Source organism: Leopardus geoffroyi, chromosome A1 (assembly GCF_018350155.1).
Source record: "Leopardus geoffroyi isolate Oge1 chromosome A1, O.geoffroyi_Oge1_pat1.0, whole genome shotgun sequence".
NCBI lineage: Eukaryota > Metazoa > Chordata > Mammalia > Carnivora > Felidae > Leopardus > Leopardus geoffroyi.
In genome coordinates, this window is record NC_059326.1 from 94788519 (window position 1) to 94812547 (window position 24029).

Consider the following 24029-nt stretch of genomic DNA (forward strand, 5'->3'; position numbering starts at 1 on the left):
TGTATTTTGTATCTTTATAAAGAAAGATACAAAGGTGGTAAAGTCATGGATTGAGACCAGAGAGAACTGATACTGGGGTTTAGAACACAAGCATGAGAGTGTGGCTGGGGCGCCGGGGAGTAGAAATGAAAGATTGTTGGAGGTGAGGAGGTCATAGAGTGCAGGGAGCAAGGTGTGGAATGGACCACTATTCTTCAAGGTTGTTAAGTCACCAAGAATGGTGTCAGGAATAAACATGGAGAGCCAGATGCTGGAGTCATTAATGAATGAAGGAGAGTAAGTTGGTAGATGACAGTGGCAGGTAGTAAACTGTGCCCTGAATTTTGAAGGATGGGAGTTTTGAAGGAGGAGTGAAGAGAACTGAATACAGGTACAATGGGACAGCTATCCTACCCTTGAGCCTTGATGAAGCCCAAATAACCTCCACTTGAGAGTCTGTGGATGAGGTGGTGTTTGCAGAGCACAGCCAACTTTCCATTAGGGCAAGATAGGAAGACACCTTACAACAAAAGACACGGGGCACAGATAGAGGCATTTGCTGCTGATGACAGATCCTGTGTGTCAGGATGAATAGTACATAAAAGTTGGGAACATGGACAAGGAGTAAGAAACAGAGACAACACTTGCCTTGTAGGATTATTGTCAATTGGAGAGATAAGTTTATATAAGTGGCCAGTAGCCTTCTGGTGAAGGTGATGAGGATGATGGTGATGATGGTGATGATGGTGGTCATGGTGATGATGGTGATGATGGTGGTCATGGTGGTCATGGTGATGATGGTGGTCATGGTGGTCATGGTGATGATGGTGATGACGGTGGTGATGGTGATGATGGTGATGATGGTGATGATGGTGGTCATGGTGTTGATGGTGGTGATGGTGATGATGGTGATGATGGTGGTCATGGTGGTCATGGTGATGATGGTGGTCATGGTGGTCATGGTGATGATGGTGATGATAGTGGTCATGGTGATGATGGTGGTGATGATGGTGATGATGATGGTGATGATGGTGATGATGGTGATGATAGTGGTCATGGTGATGATGGTGGTGATGATGGTGATGATGGTGATGATGGTGATGATGGTGATGATGGTGGTGATCATGGTGATCATGGTGATCATGGTGATGATCATGGTGATCATGGTGATGACACTAATGGTGGTGATGGTGATGATAATGATCTCAAGAAGAGCAAGAGCTAAAGATGAATTATAGGTAGAGTCAGGAGAAGCACAGTCTAGGAATCAAGTGTCCTTGAGTCTCATCCTGGCTCTGCTATCTACTAGCTGTATGGCCTGGAACAAATCAATCACCTTTCCTCTCTGGACCGTGGTTGCTTCATCTATAAAATGACAGGGTTGGATAACATCAGTGGCTGTCAACTCGGAAGTGGCAGAGCGGTCATACATACAATAGAGGTGATAATTCCCTGAAATACTTTTTCAAATTGTATATTTGCTTCCCCCAAGTTCCCCTAACCCCTACCCCACCATCCCAAGAGGTCAAATCTTATTCTCTGGGGTTAAGGACCCTGAACATGCATTTTTAAAAAGTCCTCCAGGTGATTTAATAAATGCTCCCCTCACCCCCAGCCCTGTTTTCTTTCTTTAGGGAATTGCTGTGCCAAGAAGCTGGTCTTTCCTTTCTCACATGTCATTGCCCAGAAAGTGATAGTGGGAAAGATGTGGTTTGTCAGGCAGAACTGGGCCAGAGCATTTATCAAAAGGACCAGATGCCCTGAGCTCTGCTCTTGGTGGGCAGATGGCCAGAGAGTAGGCAGGGTTATTTTTATAGCTTTGTTCTTTGGGCATTTCCCCATTGAAATGCATAAGAATGAGAACTGAATCAGCACAGGTCAGTTTTGTTGCTATTGTTTTTGGGTTTTTGTCGATTATCAGACCACACCGTGCTGTAGGCCAGCCTAGGCGTTGACTAACTTTGAGCAGGGCGGCCCCTCGGCCAGTCATCAGGGGGAAACCTAGGAAGTCCACAGTGGTGGTAGTGAACCCAGCACACCACACACAGGCCTATGTCAAGCCCCTTTTTATCCCCAATACCTAGAAATACACTCAGCACATAGTAGGGATGCAACAAATACTTGTCAAACTGAAATATAAGGGAAGGCAGCAGTAGATCAAAAGGATAGCAGTTTGGGGGCACCTGGGTGGCTCAGCCAATTAAGTGTCTGATTACAGCTCAGGTCGTGATCTCACAGTTTGTGGGTTCGAGGCCCGTGTCAGGCTCTGTACTGACAGCTCAGAGCCTGGAGCCTGCTTCGGATTCTGTGTCTCCCTCTCTCTTTGCCTCTAACCCGCTTGCATTCTGTCTCTGTCTCTCTCAAAAACAAACATTAAAAAAATTTTTTTTAAATAAATAAACATTAAATTTTTTTTTTTTAAAGGATAGCAGTTTTGGGGAATGCATTCATTTTCAACTGCAGAAGAAAGAATGGCTCCAGAGAACTACAACGTTATGCTGAGCCAAATTAGCAGTGAAATTGAAGAGCAGGATAAAATGACTGACATGCAAGAATTCAGCCCCCACAGATCCTCTCTGAGAAGATACACTTGAGTGTTTCTAGCAAGAAGAAAAGCAACCCTAAGAAAGTGATCAAGTCACAGGAAGGTGGTAAGCCAATAAACCTATAAGCTTAATTGTTAAATCTTAAAAGATTTTGATAGCGTGATGTGAAAAATAATGAATAGAACTAAACAAAAACTAAAATCCCAAATGATTTCAATGTGGTGGGTTTGGGACACAGAAGAAATTGAAAGCAGGCTAATATTGGAATTACATCAAATCAATAGATAACTTTTCAGGGTAAGTATAGAGATATTGACAAATACCTGAGATACATAGAAAGATATATGCTTAAGTGTGTTTTAAAGTGTAAGGATAATCACCAGAAAAAATAGAAATAAGGTATATAATGTCTAAACTATTGGAGGAAAAAAAATTCAAAGAATTCAAAATCCATTGAAACAGATGGTTTAAAAAGGGAAAACTAACAAAGATATTTTTAAAGTGGATACATGGTAAACATTATAATAAGGCTGGGGGCACCTGGGTGGCTCAGTTGGTTAAGCATCCAACTTCAGCTCAGGTCATGATCTCGTAGTTCGTGGGGTCAAGCCCTGCGTTGGGCTGTGCTGACAGCTCAGAGACTGGATCTTGTTTCGGATTCTGTGTCTCCCTCTCTCTCTGCCCCTCCCCCATTCACACTCTTTCTGTCTCTCTCAAAAATGAATAAACATTAAAAAAAATTTTTAAACATTAAATAAGGCTTTAGAAATATATCCAGTCATATTAGTTATCACAATGTATGTACATGGGCTAAATTTCTCCTATTAAAAGACAGAGACTCACTAACTGGGGAAAATAAAATCCACTGTGGGCCATGATGTGAAAAAGTTGGAAAGCTTAGTTCTGGAGTATATACCCAGGAGTAAAATTTCTGAGTCAAAGAGTATATATTACTAGATATTGCCTCATTGCTCTCCAAATTAATTATATTAATTTATTTTTGGAGTAGCATTAGAGTTCCCATGGCCAAATATTGATATTGTTAGACTTTAAAATTTTTGCCACTATATCAGGTACATGTTATCTCATTGTTACTGTATTTTGTGTGTTACCTTACTTACTAATGAGGTTGGGAATCTTTACATGTGTCTTTTTTTTGGCAATTCCAATTGATTATTGTGAATGGCTTGTTCCTGTCATCTGTCCACACATTTATACATTTTGCCTTGTTCTTATTGACTTGTAGAATTTCTTTATAAATTTGCAACCTTTTATCAGCCATATGCATTGCAATATCTTTTCCTTGTCTTTGATTTGTCTTTTCAATTTATTTATGGTATTTTTGAACTATACAAGTTAAAATTTTTTTTAAGTTTTATTTATTTAAGTAGTCTCTATACTCTACATGGGGCTCAAACTCATGACCCCAGGATCAAGAGTCACATTCTCCTCTGACTGAACCAGCCAGGTGCCCCTGAACTATACAAGTTTAAATTTTAATGCAATAACATTTTATGAACTATACTTACTGTGACTTGTTTAAGAAATTATTTTGTATTCTAAAGTCATAACCACATTCTCCTCGACCCAAATACTACTTCCTTAGGAAAGTCTTCTCCAGTCCCTCAAAATAGATGATGTTTCATTATATGCTCTTATGATACTGTTTTCTTTCATTGCACTTATCCCAGCATAATTATACATTTATATATGCAGTTGACAAAAAGTCTGACTCCTCCATTGCAAGGTAAGCCCCAGGAGGTCTCAGACCATGTCTTACATTCTCTCTTTCATTGTAATATCTCCAGGGCTTACCATAGTTTCTGTCATATAATAGGTAACATTTATTAAGTCCTTATTATATGCAAGCATTATTCTAGGACTTCACATGCACTTATTTAATAGGTATGACAGATACATAGACAGATACTATATCTTTAAGATTCTATATCTTAAAGATATAGAAACTGGGGCACAGAGAGGCTACGTGACATATTCACTGTCACACAACTAGTCAATACCAGAGTCAGAATTCATGCCCAAGGGTTCTAGCTCCACACCCTTTCCTCTCAACTGTTAATGTATGTTCCTCAAAGGGTAGGAACTCAGCAAATGTTTACCGGATGAAATGAGTGGAAAAAGCCACAATTTTAGCATAGTTCTCTCAGAAATAGAAATATCATTTAAAAAAGAAAAGAAAATTGGTATATTTGAATAAGACACTACAAGCTGTATAGGTTATTTTTAACAGAATAACATATATTCTTTCAAATACTTATGGAGCAGTAACAAAAATGCACTATCTACTATGATTCAAAGGAAATCTCAGCAAATATTAAGTAGTTGAATGTATTTACATAAATTTACTAGCCAAATGCAATAATAGTATAAATTAACTACAAAAGGAGGGGGGAAGGGAAACACTTTATGTTGTTGTTGGTGTTCTTCTAAGTATAATTTATATAGTTAAAGTATTCAGTTGTGGAGCTCACAGAATTTTGATGTCCACCCCTCAGTAATCATCCAGCTGAAGATCTAGAACATTTCTATCACCCCAAACAGATTCCTCCTGCCCCTTTCTGGTCATGCCCCCACCCAGAGACAATCACCGTTCTTGAACTTTATGTAAATGGTTCACATAGCAGATACTCTTTTGTATCTGGCTTCTTCCACTCAGCATGTTTTTGAGATGTATCCCTGTTGTTTGTGGTACATACGAACTGTTCATCCCTTATTTACTTACTCATTTTTTAAGTAGTATGTCTCTGTGCAGATATATTACTACTGTGTGGTAATCCAGACTTCAGTGTGGGGTTATTGCACCTGCATAAAGCTAATAGAAACATTTTTAAAAAAATTTTTTTAATGTTTATTTATTTTTGAGACAGAGACAGATCACAAGTGGGGGAGGGGCAGAGAGAAGGAGACACAGAATCCGAAGCGGACTCCGGGCTCTGGGCTGTCAGCACAGAGCCCAATGAAGGGCTTGAACTCACAACCCATGAGACCGTGACCTGAGCCACAGTCAGACGCTCAACCGACTGAGCCACCCAGGCGCCCCGAAACATTTTTGTACAAGGACTTTTCTGAATATGTGCCTTCATTTATTTGGGGCATGTACCTAGTAACAGAATCTCGGGCTTATCGGGTTGAGGTAAATTTCATTTTATTAGAAACTGCCACCAAACTACCACTCTTTTCCAAAGTGGTTGTGCCATTTTATACTTTTGTCAGCCACATACGAGAGTTTTTGCTCCTCTTTCTCACCAATATTTGATATTTTAACATCATTTATTTATTTATTTATTCATTCATTCATTTATTCATTTATTCATTCATTCAATGTTTATTTTTTGAGAGAGAGAGAGACAGAGCATGAGCAGGGGAGAGGCAGAGAGAGAGGGAGACAGAGAATCCCAAGCAGGCTCCGCACTGCCATCACAGAGCCAAACGTGGGACTCAATCCCATGAACCCGTGAGATCATGACCTAAGCTTAAGTTGGACACTCACCCGACTGAGCCACCCAGGCGCCCTTGATATTTTCACATCTTTTAAATGGCAACCGTTTGGTGGATGGCAAGTGGTATCTCATTGTAGTTTGAATTTGCATTTCCCTGAAGACTGCTAATGCTGACTACCTTTTCACATGTTTTTTTAGCCATTCATATATCTTCTTGATGAGTTGCCTGTTCCAATGTTTATTTATTCATTTTGTAATGAGCTGTCTTTTCTGTATTGATGTGTAGGAGTTCTTTATATAGTCTAGATACAATTACCGGGACATTTTAACACAGACTTTTAAATAACTCCTAGATTGAAGAGAAAATCTTACTGAAATTACAAACAAGTTAGGAATAAACAAGAATGTGAGCACAGCATTAAAGAAAAAATTTGTGGGATGCATGCAAAATAATAGGAAGAGAACATTTTACAGTTTGAAATAGTCTAATTAGATAATGAGGAGGTTTTTTTGTTTTTTGTTTTTTTACTAAACTTATGAATCAAGAAGCTAGATAACAAATTGTAAGGCAATCCCCCCAAAAGTAGGAGAGAATAAACATGAGAAAATGCAGCAGTTAATGGGGTAAATGCAAAAAAAGAAAAATGACCAAGGCTTTGATCGAGGCCAATTATTAATAAGGAGAAAATTGATGAAACATCAGAAATAAGAAAGGGTGTATATTCTGTTAGGAGATTTAAAACATAAAAACATACCATGCTCAACTTTTTAAAATAAATGTGCAAATGTGGATTTTAAAATGGTGATTTCCTGGCAAATATAAATTCTAAAATTGACTAAAGAGGTATAGTTATAGAAACATTTAAAAGTTAGGCAAAGTTAATCATAAAGCTCAGATCACCAAGAAACAGATAATTTGGGGGGTCTAGTACTTCTTTCTGAACCTAGAATAAACTTGGAAGCTTCTCATCTATGAGGCTTGTGTAACCATATAACAAGACTAAACAAAGATATCGAGGGGAAAGAAAATATAGATCAATCAAATTTATGAACAAGGACACCAAAATCCTAAATAAACAGTAGTAAATTAAATCCATCTGTGTCCTAAAAGAATAATACGTCTTAACAAAGCAGGGCTTATCCCTGGAATGCCAGGATATTTCAACATGAAGAAATCTATTAATGTAATTCATTTGATCAAGAATTATGAGAAAAATCATAACGTCATCTCAATAGATTCAGAAAAACTGTTTTAACGAGCTCAACAAAGACCCATTTGTGATGTAAAAAAGAAAAACACTTGGGGCGCCTGGGTGGCGCAGTCGGTTAAGCGTCCGACTTCAGCCAGGTCACGATCTCGCGGTCCGTGAGTTCGAGCCCCGCGTCGGGCTCTGGGCTGATGGCTCAGAGCCTGGAGCCTGTTTCCGATTCTGTGTCTCCCTCTCTCTCTGCCCCTCCCCCGTTCATACTCTGTCTCTCTCTGTCCCAAAAATAAATAAATGTTGAAAAAAAAAAAAAATTAAAAAAAAAAAAAAAAAAAAAAAAGAAAAACACTTAACAAAACAGAATTAAAATAAAACAGTCTCATTTTCATAAAGGAAAGAAACCCCTCTACAAACCTCATCTTCAGCGGTGAGTCACCTGTTTGAAATCAGAAACAAAGACGAACACTGTTATTATTCAACATCCGAGCTAATGGAATAAAACGGTATAAAATAACAAAATGTATTAGTATTGAAAAAGGAGAGACAAAACTGTTTTTACTTGCAGACTGTATAATTGTCTCTTTGGAAAATCCTTCTCAATCAACCGCAAAATGATCTGAACTAGTAAGAGAATTTCAGTAAGTTGGCCAGATACTACACCCCATTCATAAACAATTGCAATATTGGGAACGCTAAACTAAAAAATGTGTAAGGACTAAACGGGTGGGGGGCGGGGCACCAGAAACATTTCTCATAGATTGCAAGAAACTTAGGAAGTTTTAGGAATTATTTGGGGACCAATCTGGGTGAAACGTGTCCACATTGTAACACTTGACTGATGACTACCCATGACCATGACCATGGGTTTACTTTCTCTCATGGAGATTTCCTGAAATTTAAATCCCTGATTCCATGCACCTGTCAAACAAAATGAGATCTTAGTTTAGCCCCTTACCCTGATGACCCCAAGCTGTGGGTTTATTTGTCTGCTCTTCAATTTGGTGTGTAGGTTTTGCAGAACGGAAAGCTAATGCTCAGAATGACCTCTGGCCATTGACTGACTTGCTCGGTTGGAGCAAGTCATACAATCGTTGTGGCTTCTAGAAAGAAAGAAAGTGGGTTGGGGGGGTGAAGGCTGGTGTTGGGGCAGCAGGCAAAGACCGGAATTTGGTAACAACACTGATCATGGAGTTAATGTTATCGAAGAAGACAGGAAGGGGGGGTTGAGAGGAATATCTGGGTATGCTGGGATATTTTCTGTCTTTTGAGTCAGGCTGGCATCAACAATGGCAGCTTTCAAGCTCTTGTGGGTTTATAGGCATGGACCACATATTTGAAACTGGCTTGCACACTCATCACAGCATAATCCTCATGTCCCACCCGGGGTCCACAAGACATCAGGATGCACCTTGAGGGTCAGTTTTCACCAGGGCTTTAGAGCTTGAGGGAGAAACGGTGAAAAAGACTTAGATGTTTAAGGTTCTTGGAACACCGATAACCAAGTAGCCTAAGTAAAGACAGGAGACGAATACCCGCCCCAAACTTTGGGAAATACAGGTGACAAGATAGAAAGGTTTCCCAAGGAGTTTGCAGCTTTTCTTGAGGCAAGGGGCAGTCATATAAATCTATACTTTCTGAGGGCTGGGGTGCCCTGAAAAAAAATGAGGGCAAACTATAAGAATTGACCAACTTCGCTCCTGATTCCAAAGAGAAATGATCAAACACATGGTCACAGGGTCGTTTCTCTGTGCTTGTTTCGTCATCCTTTGGTTTGTCCAGAGAATGTAGAGGGTGTACCTATCAGGTTCCAGTCCCAGGAACACAGTGTAGGCTGCTGATTCTAGAAATAAGGTCCCATCAGGAATAGTTACGGCTGCATCAGGGACCTGCCTCTTTTCTCAACCACCTTTGTCTGCACGGATAATGGAGACTATGTGGCTAGGTGATTTCCAGCTGCAGACGTGAGTCTAGGACAGCACTGGCTGATCATTGCCCCTCTCTCAACTCTACTATCCTGGAGAGCAAAGCAGACAGCCTACTCCAGGCCCATTTTGACATCTGGCAGATAACAGAGGCAGTAGCAGGAGCGAGGGAGGTAGTTTTCTGGTTTTAGGATAAGAGCAATGGAATGTCCTATTTGACCAAACTTGAGAGAAGCTGGCCAGTTCTGGAGCAGGTGGGCTGTTCATTTTTCTCCTTTACAAGGAACTGAGGTTTTGTGTTCCCTTCTGCAAATCCCACCTCCCCACACCTGGTCAGGTGTAGCCAACAGTCCTGCCTGACACCCAGACAACGTTCTTTTGGGACAAAGGCAAGCCAGGCGTGATCTCTGCTCCACGTCAGGTTTTGCGTCTCATCTCAAGTTCAAGATCTCAAGTCTCATCTCTACTTAGCTCTGCCTTCAGTCAAGTTAGGATAATGGCATGCATTGTCTTTCCTTGAAGGTACCTTGCATCCTATGGGGACGGAGACTGAATACTTCAGTTTCAGAACAGGACGAGGTTCATGTGACAGAAGGAAGTGCCCATGAATCAGCTGTCCAGACTCCTTTTAGGTGAACCGGAACCCCCACAGCCACAGCCTCTCAAGTGGAGATTTTAAAGCAGTAACGTCCAAGCGCTCAGACAGGTATTTTAAGGCCACAATTTAAAATTATAATCTTATTAAAAAACCAACAAGTTTGGCTGTAATGAGATTTATTTATTTTATTTTATTTTTTTTGCATTCGACCCTCAATGTTCCTGCTTCACCTTCTCCTCGGAATATAAATTGTCAGACTGTTCATGGGTTTTGACATAAGGTTCATTTGGCTCCAGCCACTCTGAAAAAAGGGAGATTTTTTTTTTTGTGTTTGGTTGGTTTTTTTTTAAAATTTTGTTTCTTTTGCTTTTAAATTCTACATTCTCTAGGACATGTACTTGAGTGGCATTCAGTATACATATTTGCAAGACTTAAAAATGAAATATCCCCTAATGCAAAGGAAGGCCACAAGCTGACATTCCCTGAGTTTGCCAAATTTTGTTCCAGAGGTTGGTGACCTTCTGTTTCAAAACAGGAAAGAAGTGAAATCGTGGGGAGTCACCTACACACAGGCTTTGCCAGATAATTATTCAGCTGACAGTTCAGGGAGCTTAACAAACTCTGCTCTGTGGTCTCTGAAGACTGAATTCGTTATGCCTTAAACAAGAAAAAAAAATTCCCATTGGGATTTTCAGATCTTAGTGCTTTCTTTAAATATGTGGTTTACCTGTTTAAGGACTTGGCAAAGAAAATAAAAAACGCCTTTCTTAACAGTTACATCTCAGGCTTTAATTATTCCTATTTTTGATCTTGTAGCTGTAGCTCTAGAATTAAATAGTCCTCCTTTAATGTGGGTAGGCGCTTAAAAAAAAGCCTTTCAACTTGTAGTCTTAAAAAAAAATTTTTTTTTTCTTGCATGAACAGCTTGGGTGGGGAGAGAATAAAAGTGCCAGCTATGGCCTTTTTGTTTTACTGGGAAGCTGATGGGCAATGATTTGGAAATGCCCAGGGTATACGTTGTGCCACCCGGATGGGGGGGTGGGGTGTGAGCAGGGTGCAGAGTCTGGTTCAAAGCGGAGGTAGCTCCCTCCCTGCCCCCACCCCACCCTCCTCCCCCTGTGTCTTTGGCCAGCACTTTCTGGGAAGATGACTTTGTCCCCGAGCTGCTATCAGGGCCGTGAGGATTGGGGTCTGGGTAGGGAGAGGATGTGGGGTAGGGTTTGGGAACATTATTTCCACTTTTACCCAAGTGGCCAAAAAAGACAGGTTTACCTGTGAGAATTCTTCGTTAATTCTACTCCTCTTGTTGTTGAAGATTTTATTGTTTAATTTTTTTTAAGGTTTATTTATTTTTGAGAGAGAGAGACAGAGTGTAAGCCAGGGAGGGGCAGATAGAGGGAGACACAGAATCTGAAGCAGGCTCCAGGTTCTGAGCCGTCAGTACAGAGCCTGACGCAGGGCTCGAACTCACGGACCACGAGATCATGACCTGAGCCAGAGTCAGACGCTTAAACAACTGAGCCACCCAGGTGCCCCTTGTTGTTGAAGACATTAAAAAGATGGCTCTTCAGGATAAATATTCAGAAGAACCAAACCATCCCGCATTTAGGGAGAGCAAGAACAGGCATAACTGCCTTTTTCTTCCCCATCTCACGCCATGGTGTGGGGTTAAGCATGACAGTGGTGAGGTTGACGTGTTTGGGTAGTTTGAGTTTTTCAAAAAAAATTATCTATGTCTTTTTGTAAAATATAGATCTCTATTTCTCTCTGTGTAACTGGGGAGGGTGGATCTACAGAAATAAACAGAAAGTTCCGGAAGAAGAACCATCCCAAGAACAGGAAGGACTGAGCTGCCCTAGGATCATGATAAACAAAGAAGAGTCCAACTGTGTTTTGCAACATAATGGATTCACTCAGCGTCCTGGTGGAGAGCTGACTGGACAGTCTCTGCTCCCTTCCTCCTGTGAGATGATACCTCCTCACAACGCCACTAATTACAAGATGTCACTGAGGCATAAGAACACAATAACAAGAAGCCAGCAGTAATACAGTGTTTAGACTCTGACAACCACTCTACCTGCATAAACCCACTCAGTCCTCAGGACAGCTGTATAAAAGGAGGAGCTATTATTACCTTTTTTTTTTTTTAACAGGTGCAGAACAGGAGACACAGAGAGATTGGGTAACTTGGCTAATGTCGCATATGTAGGAAGCAGCACTGAAATTCAGGTAGTGTGAGACCAGGGTCCTTGCTATGAATGACTGAACGTTGAATAGTAAAAACGAAACAAAGAAACAGTGAAGGCCAGGTTGGAAATGCCGTGACCAAGACTTGACGGGACATCAGATGGGGGAGCAGGGCAGAGTTCCACTGGAGGACTCAGAGATCCTCAGGAGGACAGGAGGAGGAGGCTTTTCTGTGTATCTTATCAGAGCCACAACCCGGAGTCATGATGTCCCTACCACATTCCAGCTGGATGTGGACTCTGTCTACGGGCTGGCGATCTTTAGTAGGAATCAGGTGCTGAAGGTCCCCGTTCTGTTGCCTCCAGCCTGCTCCCCACCCCCACCCCCACCCGGAGTGCGGGGGAGGGTGACTACCTGTGGGAGATGGGGAAGTGCTCCCCCTGCCGGTGGCGGATTTGCAGGTTCAGGGCTGTACTGGCGCAGTCCAAGTAGGTAGACTTGCCGCAAGTTGGGAGTCCAGTCCGGCGGGCGGATGAGCTAGCTGCCTGCTTTTGGTTGCCAGTTGATGGAGAGATACCAAATGGTGAATGCAGTTGCCTACCAGCCATCAACGGGTCTGGGAGAGAAGCTGAGCAGACTCGGCACCGACAAATACTGAGCTGTAGAACGCTGTCTCCACCATGACCCTAGGAAGGGAACATTGCCAGGCTTTTACCTTCTCCTCCTCATAAAGAAGGAAGTGTGGTCTTGGAGAAGTCCGACTTGTCCACAGCTGGCAAATGGCAGAGGCAGAATGAGTGAACCCCTGACCGCGCCCTTGATCCCCTTGGTTCAGCCTCAGGTGCCACACTAAGACTCTGGGTATTATTCCTCTTTTTATGAAATGATGCAACTTCTTCCTTTCTAATCGAGCCTGGGTGTGTTTGAATGCCCAAACCTCAACTAAAAGTTATGGAACTCTAATGAACATAGGTGCAACTGAAATTATCGAGGCTGGAAGGAGGGTGACAAAAATGACTAATTTCTCACCTTTATCTACAGAAAGCAGAGGTGGCGCTTCTGGACTGAGTGAAGTCACAGGTGCAAAAATCAGAGCTGTCGGCTCAGACCCAATGAACCACTTCGTGCTCACCACAAATCGGAAGGTTCATCAGCCCCCGTTCCTTCTCCTAGATGAGACATGGAGGTCATATCAAATTTAACTCCTGTGATGCCCTGTCTTCAGGAGACTTTGGGCGAACACAGAAGGGTTTGGGGGATCCTTGGGACACAACAAAACATGAGCTACAAGCTACTAAACACTTCCTACACACCGAGTACTTGGCATAAACTCTCTCACTGAATTGGTGCACCAACCATATGAAGTCCAGACTGTTTTTAAGCCCATTTTACAGATGAGGATATTAAAGCCTTAGTAGATGAAGTCACTTGTCCCAACTTTGTGGCCCCAGAGTCCAAGGCAGTAACCATTAGGAATATTCTCTCTCCCAGTCTGATTACAGTAGATAGATCACACGCACCTGTTGCAGTGGGTTGATTTTTGGGGTCTGAGAGGAAACCCGGTTCTACCCTATTTTACAGGCCCCTGACTCCTTGGCCAGTGAGGTTGTGGGAGTCCTGAAGAGGGAGGTCACCCAGCTCTACGAGGAAGGAAGCATCTCATCCTTTTCCCACACAAAACCTCCCATTGCCTCACCTCCAAATGGATTTGGAAGAACTTCTGGATTTGACCTGGGATGAAGGGTCTGAGAGACACTAAAAGGGGTCTTCATGGCTACATAATCTCAGTTCTGGTCAGGGAGTTCCCAGTGTGGGAGGAATATATCTTTAAATGTCAAATCTGAGTGATGGACTAGAACCTTCAAGATCTTTCTATATCAAGAAAAGGAGTTTGTGAACTACAACTAGGACTACATATGGAGGATGATTATCCCAGGTGGAGTTTCCCTCAGAGGGCAAAACTGTAATACAGAGCTTGGGATTTTCTCAAAGGTATCTTCCTCCATCACTCGCCTTGAGTTGAGGGCTCAAAATAAGACAGGTAGCCTCTAAATTTACTCTCCACTTGATGGAGCAGGTTTTGGAAGTGAGGTCATCTCTGAAGATAGGCCATTTTAGACATTAATACAGTCTCTCCATTTTGCAGGCAAGGAAAATGGGACCAAGTTTTCTCAAAAGTCGTTCCCTGACTGGCAGGGCTGAGGCTGGAACCCATGTGTCTTGACCAAACGAGTCCAAATCCCAAGACCTGTTTCTGTCCAATGGCTCACTGATGCCTTTGAGTACTTGAGGCTTTTGTCTAGTTTGGCATGCGGACAAATCCTCCCTCAAGATCCCTCTTCTCCAGAAGAAAATGTGATATTCAGGCTGGTATAATCTTAAACACTTATGTTTAGGATCTCATAGGTGGACATTTAAACATCCAATTCCCTGCTTCCATGAGAACAAAATAGAAACTTGTTGCAAATCTGCCCAAAATACTTGTGATCACACCCATGCCTTTGTCAGTAAAGGTTGATGAGCAAGCCAAACATTTTCACACGAGTCAAGAGCCTGCAACATCCTCAAGGTCCTGGTCCTAGAGATCTCTAGTGTGTAGCTGCTGAGACATAACCTAGTCTGACAATTTTTATTCGTATTTTTATTGTTTTTGGCTTATGTTTATAAAAGTAACAGTTAAATGTCTGGTTAATTGAGAAGTTATGGTTAGCTGACTTCTGGTTAGCTGAGGTTTTTAAATATTATATAACCTGCTCTACCTGGGTCCTCCCAGCCTCCTCAAACAGGCTGTAATGAATATGTAATGGCATAGAAGCTTCTCGACACTTGTTAAAATACTGTGCATTCTTCCTCTCCTAGAGCGTGTTCATTATAGATACAACAGGAAAAAAGATAAAACGCCTGAGTGACTGACACCCAGTTTGGAATGTGAATCTCTCATCTTGGGTCAGTGTCTACAAGGCTCAAGGAACCAGGCAGAATAGGGCTTTGACCTCTTAGGCCACATGTGCTGGGGTGCCAATGTTGCTGGTCTTTCCCAGAGGGGGGACATGAGAGCTGCCTGCCGTGACTTCAGTTTTTCCCATCTCCAAAGGGACAGCCCTCCTAGCAGGAGAGATCAGACTCCCCTCTCTCTCCCTCTGAGGCAGTCAGGTTACTCAATAATCTGTATAAATTACAGATTATAATATACAATATAATATACAATAATCTGTATAAATTACAGCCAGTGCCTTTGGCTGCCTGATCGCCTTCCCTGGATCTGGTGATCGCCTTATAGATCAGAATTCTTTTTCCTCCTTCCTTTAATCAAATAGAACAGCAACAATTAAATGTGTTCTTTTTAAAATTTTTTTTGAGAGAGAGACGAGAGAGTGAGAGCAGGGGAGGGGGAGACAGAGAATCCCGTCGGCCCTGTGTAGTCAGCACACAGAGCCCGACGCAGGGCTCGAACTCACAAAACTGTGAGATTATGATGTGAGCCAAAATTAAGAATCGGACGCTTAACCAACTGAGCCCCCAGGCGCCCCTTAAATGTGTACTTAATATAATCACCCTTTCTTTTTTGGACCCTGGGAAAGCGAGTCTCCCCAGGGTGTCTGTTGTTCTGTTTTCCAGGTTTATCTTCAGGGAAGGGATAGAGACTTCTTGAAGCTAGCCAAAGTGAAGGGGAATTAATGTTAAGGTATATGTGCAACAATGAGGAAGTCCGAAACCTAGGACAGAAAACTGAGGTACAGAAGGGTCATCTGGAAATGGAACAGAAGGATTCAAGGGGGCTTCTGTGGGGTCCTCCTCAAATACTGCACCGTCAGGACAAAATACCTACCTGCTGTGTCTCTTTCTTGCTCACTCACAACCATCAGTGGCTCCTTGTGTTTGCCCACTGCCCCAACTCACCCTTACCTTTGGCTTCTTTAGTTCTAAATTTACTTCATGACTCTTCAGAAACGATTTCTCCTCCCAATGGGAAATTCTCTTATTCATGGCTCAGCTTCAAGGGAGAAAGAGAGAGTGAGACAGAGACAGAGAGAATGTAATAGGTTCAATGTTTCCTCCTCCACTTACATAGTTATTTTCTTAGAAACCATATGGCTCCTAAGTCATTGGAAAGGTGTCCATTGGTTCTTTTTATGGGTTAGGCCCCAGCCCTTGACCCGATGAGCTGCGTGGGAGGGATCTAGATGGAGAAGCAGCAAGGGCTTTACATGGGTCAGTTTCCCTCTGAACAGAGTATCCACCAGGATGACCAGCATTTGAGAGTCTTTTTAGAGGAACCATAATCTATCCATAAATGGTCGCTTCCATGGAAGACTTGGTTCCACCGGAGACTGGGAAAAAAATGGGAGAAAGTGAGATGTGTATCTGTGGCTCACAGTCCAATGCACATTTTTCAATTGGAGGACAGAGCTGTGGGCGACCTGGCTATTTCCGAGTGGAATGGAAGAGACACACCCACAGCCACCGCGCCTACCCTGTGCCCGAAGCTTCATGTCCCGCTCCGGAATCAAGACCCTGCCTTTGTCACCGGTATGCGCATGCGCACACCGTCACGAGGGGGCAGGACAATATGCGGGCTTTGGGAAGGTGTGAGGATGCCCCACAGTCACGATGGGTGTTCTCCTGTTGCCCCTCTCTTGTTGGCCTGAGCCGAGCAGCTGGCAACAGCTCTAACCCTTTCAGACAGAAATGCCTACAGAGATGCTATTGTTTCCCTTAGGTGACAAATACCACAGGCCTGCGCCGGCCAAGCCATCCTGGAGCCCAGCTGCTTCCGCACTGCCACCACATGAGAAGGGTGCTTTGTTTTAATTGTCACATTTGTTGTTTGAAAGGATGCTCTTCAACCACGGAATTCTCGAGTGACCTTTCCGTAGGAATCACATGCAAATGTCCCAGTGGAAGGTCGTGATTGGTCTTCAAAGGTCATCTCCATTCATCTAAATGGTTGTCTTCACAAAAGAAGGAAGTTCAGGTAAGGAGCCCAGAACCAGAGAGCACCAGAGGAGAAAGGTCATCTGGTCTACCCTGTTCTGTTGGCTGGGCCCCACCTGCAGGTGGCACATCCGTTTGCTTCTGGCCTCCCATGGTTCACCTTGGCCTAGAATAGCCCTGCTGGCTTAGACACCATCCCAAAGCTCCCCCAAACAGGTGCTCTTTGAACAGACGTTATGCATCCTCCAGTTGCCCGGAGATAAGCCGTGTGCGGGAGGAATCTCTCTTCTGAGCAACTGAGGCTGTGTTGATAGGTTCTTTTCTTTTTCTTAATATTTATTTTTGAGAGAGAGAGCCAGAGCATGAGCGGGGGAGGGGCAGAGAGAGAGGGAGACACAGAATCCGAGGCAGGCTCCAGGCTCCGAGCTGTCAGCACAGAGCCCGACACGGGGCTCGAACCCACAAGCTGCAAGAACATGACCTGAGCCAAAGTCAGACATTGACTGAGCCACCCAGGTTGATAGGTTCTTGAAGGGTTTGTTGCAGGGACAACTTATTAATGATTCACTCTCCAAACAACACTATTTGAGTAACTGCCCTTTCTGAACCAAACAAAACAAAACACCCAGCATCTCTCTGGAAGTTCAGCTGAGATGAATTTGTCCCTATTACCACAGAACAATCTCCTAACCCCTCATCCCCCATGTCAGGCTGGCAACCGGAGAGGAAGGGATTTTAAGTGAGACACACTCAGATGGAAGCTGCCAGAGAGAAAGGCCTGTGCGTGGATTTCTGCGTGTGGGGAAAGGATTTCTTGCCCCTCTGCCCCGTCACCCTCACTGAAGTCAGACTGTTTCTTTTCCTTCTGGGTGGAGGCCCTGGAGAAAACATGATTAACCCTGGGCAGGGAGTCACCCAGGGCAGGGGTGGGAGACAGGGAGGACAGGGAGGGCAGGGAGCATGCAGCCACAGACCGTGAGCTGGGCATGAAGGCTAGCAGAGAAGGTTCGAGAGGCGTGAGGGGATTGCCGGGCAGGAGCGTGAGGTTCTAATGAGTCATGTCAGCTGTTGACTGGGGATTCACAACAGCTGCCTGTGCGAGCCGAGGCACAGTCCTTGGGGAAGCAGGTGGCGGTGACGTGAGGGACGGCCTGCCCCGACCTGCCTCCATTAGCTGTAATTATGCTTGTGACTTCTGCTGGGGGGCGGCCTGGAGCCAGCGGGGCCTGCGGAGACCACCAGAGACCCGCATTTTTAGCCCGTGGTCAGTCAGCTGTAAAACTGGGCCACATTTGGCAACAACAGAAGGAGCATGAGGCCTGAAGCAATTTTTCTTTGAAATCAGCTTCTAAATTGCAGGGAGCCCAAGTAAATTGACACATTTACTAGCTTGAGCTCCTTCCCCCGTTCCTGCTTCCTTGCCTCAGCCGGCCTCTGCTCACCGGAGCAGTTCTGGGCCTGGGGATGGGGGGGAGGGAGCGCTGCCCTGCCTGGGGGGCGGCGGTGATTTCTCTGTGCGCACATTTTCATTACTGACACCGACCAGTGCTTTTCAACTTACAAACTGAAAATGCTCCCCCACCCCCACAAAAGAAACCTGGAATCTGCAGGAGGAAACCCCTCCCCCCATTAAATGAAAAGCAAAGATGGGGTGCCTGGGTGGTTCAGTCGGTTAAGCGTCCGACTTCAGCTCAGGTCATGATCTCACAGTTCGTGGGTTTGAGCCCCATGTCAGGCTCTGTGCTGACAGCTCAGAGCCTGGAGCCTGCTTCGGATTCTGTGTCTTCCTCTCTCTCTGCCCCTTCCCTGCTCGTGTCCTGTCTCTTTCTCAAAAATGAATAAACTTTAAAAAAAAAATGAAAAGGAAACAACTACCCAGTGCACATTGCACAGCAAATGCGAGTCGCACCGCGATGGAGGCCCTCTCGCCCATCCAGCCTCCTGGGTAGAGAAAGCCACTTTCTTAGCTGACGTCTCTTATAATGTAGCCAGCTCGAATCCTGGGGGGTTTGCTTCCCTAATCAGAACTGAAATTACATGACAGAAGAAGGGCCTCATGAGTGTAACACTGGGTAGGTTGCCGGCATCTACTGCAACATCTGTGTCACTGAGCCTGGAACTGCAGGGCCAGGTGGGCAGCCTTGAAGCGGTGGGTGAGGAATGTGGCGTTGACAGACCTCATGTTCTAAGACTCAGGTTCCTCATTCTTCAGTGGGAATAAGAGTACGTGAGGGCGCCTGGGTGGCTCAGTCGGTTCAGTGTCCGACTCTTGATCTCGGCTCAGGTCATGACCTCACGGTTTGTGCATTTGAGCCCCGCGTCGGGTGGGCCCGAGCCTGTCTTTGGCCTCCTCGTTCTCTCTCCCTTTCTCTCTCCCTCCGTCTGCCCCTCACTCACTTGCACGCTCTCTCAGAAGTATAAAATAAATACAGTAAATACCATACGATAATAACAACTACCTGCGGGTTAGTTTGGGATTATGTGGTCACGCGCAAGCCCCAGCACACTGTAAGTGCCCCAAGCATCAGCTATTCTTTGTCATCACTGAAGATCATCAGGCTCACCTTTTGCATTCGCGGCGATGGGGGAGCTCAGGCAGCGGGGGGATCACATCCTAGCATCTTCCTCGACGTGAGCCTTGACTTTCTGCCTCCCGTTCTCTGCACAGTCAGATAGCTCACTGGGGCGGGGGTCGGGGGGACCTTCCCTGCCCCCAGTGAGCCTTTTGAACTCTGGCTTGTGCTCCTCTGCTGTTGTCCTCCTCCTCCTCCTCCTCCTCTCCATCCGTCTTCACGCACTGGTGGAAGTCCTCCGACTCTGGGAAACCTCCCTGAAGTCCCCGTAGGGATTCCTCCTCGCCTCTTACCAGTGTGACACTGTGAAGTCAGTCAGCTTCAGATGAACGTATGTCACCTCTTAAGCCAGCGGGCACGAGTGGCCTTCTCTGCTTTTCTTTGCATTTTCTTCAGGACCCAGCCCAGGATCTGGCTCAACGCAAGTTCTCCGCAGATGCCCGCTTAATTTCTGGACTGCCGTAGAAGTACAGAGTGGGTTGAAAACTTGCAGAAGGATCAGAGTTTGTGGGGATGGTCTCTGGACTTGACCAAGCACCTTCTAGTGGCAGTGAACGATGGGGTTCTTGAGCAAACGGCTAGGAAAGAATTCTTGAGATGTCTTTGGTGCAAAAAGGTGATTTTATTAAAGTACGGGGACAGGACCTGTGGGCAGAGAGAGCTGCACCGGGGTTGTGAGGAGTGACTGACTATGTACCTTTAAGTTTCTGGGGGTGAGGGAGAGCATTAAGTCTCTACGGAGTTTGAAAGCAAGGCTTTCAGGACCTTGAGGGGCTAGCTGCTGTTAAGATAAGGTTACTTTTAGTCTTTAATGAAACAGAAACATGAAGGAAGTAAGACGGCCATGAATTGCTTGAGCAAGGTCACTCTCTGCATGTTTCAGGTGTCTATCAGCGGGCTGCAAGCTGTAGGGAGATTTAATTTCAGCTACATTTCTCTTGCCTGTGTTTCCCTCATCAGCGAACACAACACACAAGGATGAGAATGAATGTACCGCGCTGGGATTGCTGTTTCTTCCACAGGTGGGGGTGAGGAACACGGAAGTTCACCCCCCTCTTGCGTTGGCAAGCTCTGAACGTGGCCCAGGGCGGCAGGTTCTGCCAAGTCCTGGCCCCAGTGTGCACACAGCTCTCGGCACAGGGAACCCACTTCTCCCGCGGGTCACCCGCGGCGTCAAGGTGATGAGAGACGGAAGCAGGTTCCATTTCCCCTCCTGGTTCCAGATGTCATGTGACCCTCCCCTCACCCCTGCAGGCTCTAGTTCATTCTTGCTGTCACCTGCATCCGGCTTTCTTCTCCACGGATGGCTGACCTATAGTAACTGCACCTGGAGGTTGAGACACAGAAGCAGCAGCCTGCAGGGACTGCATGGCCAGCATAGCCTGTGGTCTCCATTGCAGAAGGTCTAGCCCCTGTAAACGCTACAAATCCTTCCTTGGTAAATGACCCCCAGAGGTTCTCCTTCTCTGATCAGACCCCACCTGATCCGGTGGGTACAGCTGATCACACATGCAGACCCTCACAATTGCAGGTACAGTGGTAGCCACGCCTCGCGTCTGAGAGTTCACGTGCAACGAGGCAGCATGGACCCTGCCAATCCCCATCTCAGAGGCTGTGGCGCCCACCATGCCTTTTCTCTCCTGGGCTATTGAGGTTGGGACTGGGGTTGACGCAGAGGTGGTGGGACTTGTGCACGTGACCACAATTGGAGGAAGAGCGTGCTCAAAGGGAAGTGGACAGGATGAAGGTTGCCATGCAAAAGCTTGCCGTGACCGGCGGCGAGAGGGGCAGCGCTTTCGTTTTGGGACAGCAGGTTGTTGCCTGGTGTCTGTGAACTGGTAGTGGGGAGGTATCCCAGGGAATCCCATGCTGCAGATTCTGAGGGATGCATTTGCCTTCAAAGCAGCAACAGCAGCTGTACCCGGTCCTTGCATGGTGCTGCGCAGGGGCCAGCTGGGGCCGCAAGCGTTTACATAGGAGTGGCCCCTTGGGAGGCAGCACTGGAGAGTGGGGCCGATCACAGCCCTCCGGAGCAGCTAGGCTGCATGGATCCGAGGCAGGCTGAGAAAAGGAAAAACATCCAAAAATGGAAGTAAAATATGCAACCATGTATATGTTCACAGGAGGAAAACATAGGGACGGGGAGAAAGGAAAGAAGTGGAAACAGTGAACCTCCCAAAACGCCCTGTTATGGAAAGATAAAATGAAACCTCCTGTCTGTCACCAGAATGCCATAATTTTATCATTCTTCCCACGCAATGCTGTGCTATTTTGGGTTCCGGGGTTCCCCCCCCCCTCTGTGTGCCCAAGATGTCTGAGAAACAAACGTGTAAGAAAATGTTTTATTCTCCCCAGCAAGGGATGGAGAATTCATTACAGGAAGCGCATCTCCGAGCTGCCTCCTCCGTGTCATCATGCTCTGCCCTGCAGAAGATTTCATCTGCGAGCAGAAGCCTAATGAATTTGCCCACTGTGGTCCTGTGCCCAGAAACTGAAATCCTGTTGCGCTTCACTGGTGGGATCCTTTTCCTCAGCCACGGAGCCAAGCAGAACGGAAAAGATGGCCAGCCTCCCTTTTGCAAAGACAATGCGTCTCCCCTCCCCCTTACACACCATGCCAGTGATTTCTACATTCTGCTGGGTCTAATTTCCTTTGTAAAAGGAAAAAGGAAAAAAAAAAAACCCACAACAAGACAAAACAAAACAAAAGAAAGAAACTTGGAACTCTTTTGAGGACAAGGAAGGAGAAGCTGGAGGAAGGGGAAGCATTTGATGTCACCTGATTACCATCTGTTCACCAAGTTAGATATTACATCAAAGGAAAAATCGAGAGCCTGTATAAACCAGGACGCTGATGGTCGTCCTTGTACGTGTTGTGCCTCCCTTCTTGGCCTTTCCAGCCAGGCTTCCTCTGTCTCAGGACGGCTATGGCCTTCATCACCTGTGCACCTCTTCCCACTCTGGATGAGCTCAGAGCTGCAGGCTGGGCCCCAGGAAGGTACTGGGCAGGGTCCCCTCCACACCTCCGTGGTCGGGGCAAGCTTTCCTTGGTGGAGGTCACTCTGCCTAGAGCCCGGAGGCTGGGACAGCCCTGTACAGAGCCCACCGGAGGCTGTGTTGTTTCCAGAATGGTATTTTCAGCAGCAGAGCAAGCCAGGAAACTTAAGGAAAGAAGCTGCCATTCATCTCCAGCAGGACACAGGACAGGGCAGTAGACTGGTCACCAGCCAGCCCGAACAGCCATCTGCTAAGATCAAGTCATTTCTCCTCGGAACACGATGACACTTCAGCCTAAGAAGGGAACTGAGCCAGTTTGGGACCTCGGCTTGGGCCCGTTCCAGCTCTGATAATAAAAAGTTATGTTTTCCTCAGAGGAGTCCGTAGTGACAGGGAAAGGACTACTGCCAGGTGCCCTCAGACCTCCCCGTTTCTCCTTCCACCCCCAGACAGATGCTCTTATATCCTGCCATTTATATGCTATTCTGTGAAAGAGTCAAACCAAAGTGAGCCCTACAGTGCTTGGAAGATTTATTTTGCGATATAAAATGCACCTCCTCTCTGTAAACCACACGACTCTCCTTTAACTCTTTACCTGGATGTTTCGCCATTTCTGTGCAAGCTGGGTGTTTCTCTGTCGCTTCTAAGACCGCATCATGTCTACCCAGAGATCTCTGATCAGTCCACTTTTTCCAAGTTCATCCATTCTTAAAGTTGAGCACAAATGCTATCTCCTCTATGAGGCCTTGGCTGAGATCCCAGAGTTCCTGCTTCCCACCCAAGGTGATCTTCTTTCTAGATTCCCCTAGAATTCCCCTATTTATGGCAGACTAAATTTTAAGGATCCCATTCATTTCTGCATCACTTAATGGTTGTCTAAGTACATAGTACAGTGGTTAAGTAGGTGGATTCTGGAGGCAGATTTTCTGGGTGCACAGCTGGGCTTACGTATTCACTGTGTGACCTGGGGCAAATTATTTAACCTGTGTACCAGTTTGTAAGATGAGGATAATATAACTATCACGTATGACTGTTGTACAAATTAAATGAGCAAATCTCTGCTGAGTGTGTAGAACTGGGACTAGCAAGGCCCAGCAAAGTTGGTTGTGTTTATTAATATGATTTATTATTATTATTTTTTCCTTTAAGTTTCCTGATGGCAGGGGTCCATCTTGTCTAACCTTCTACTCTACCACAGTGTTTTGCATATTGATACACGTTTATTTACTTTGAGTATCGATGCACATTTATTTATAAATAAATAGATGTCCAATGAATAAATAAGACTCGCGTTCCTTACAAGCTGGTCTCATTTTCCTCCATTAGTTGAGTTACAGGAGACTTGATAAAACTGATATAGACTTTAAATGATATTATTAACACACCTCTTAAATATAATACATCAGATGATCATTCTTTCTATCTCAGCTTGCCATCTCATCACTGCCCAGAGGCAGTATAGAAACCCTCTTGGTGGCATTGTGTGGAGGTGGCATAAAGCCAGAAGCCAGTCCTGACCCTCTGTGAGTCCATAGTTCAAGTCAAGCCTTCTAGCAATAGATAAATAATAAATCACTGCTGGCCTAGGTCTCTCTCTCATAGTGCCTGGCATCTGGCAATACTGTT

The 24029-nt window shown here is 45.1% G+C and overlaps 1 protein-coding gene across 4 annotated transcripts in view; it reads left to right on the top strand.

Moving 5' to 3' along the window:
- Nucleotides 1–24029, top strand: part of COMMD10 (COMM domain containing 10) — a 314502-nt gene that overhangs the window by 279008 nt on the left and 11465 nt on the right. The window contains exons 11-14 of one of the 4 annotated variants that reach the window (XM_045486362.1): nucleotides 2404–2630; nucleotides 9636–9819; nucleotides 16734–16873; nucleotides 19803–23680. Coding sequence is in view for 3 of the 4 variants with exons in the window: in XM_045486296.1 (XP_045342252.1) it covers nucleotides 16843–16873; nucleotides 19803–19880; nucleotides 20367–20584; nucleotides 21762–22139 (705 nt within the window). In the remaining variant the exon portion in view is untranslated. Of the gene's footprint in view, nucleotides 1–2403; nucleotides 2631–9635; nucleotides 9820–11864; nucleotides 12064–15362; nucleotides 16874–19802; nucleotides 23681–24029 lie in introns of those variants that run through there. The other 3 variants (XM_045486296.1, XM_045486328.1, XM_045486338.1) reach the window with 3 other exon arrangements.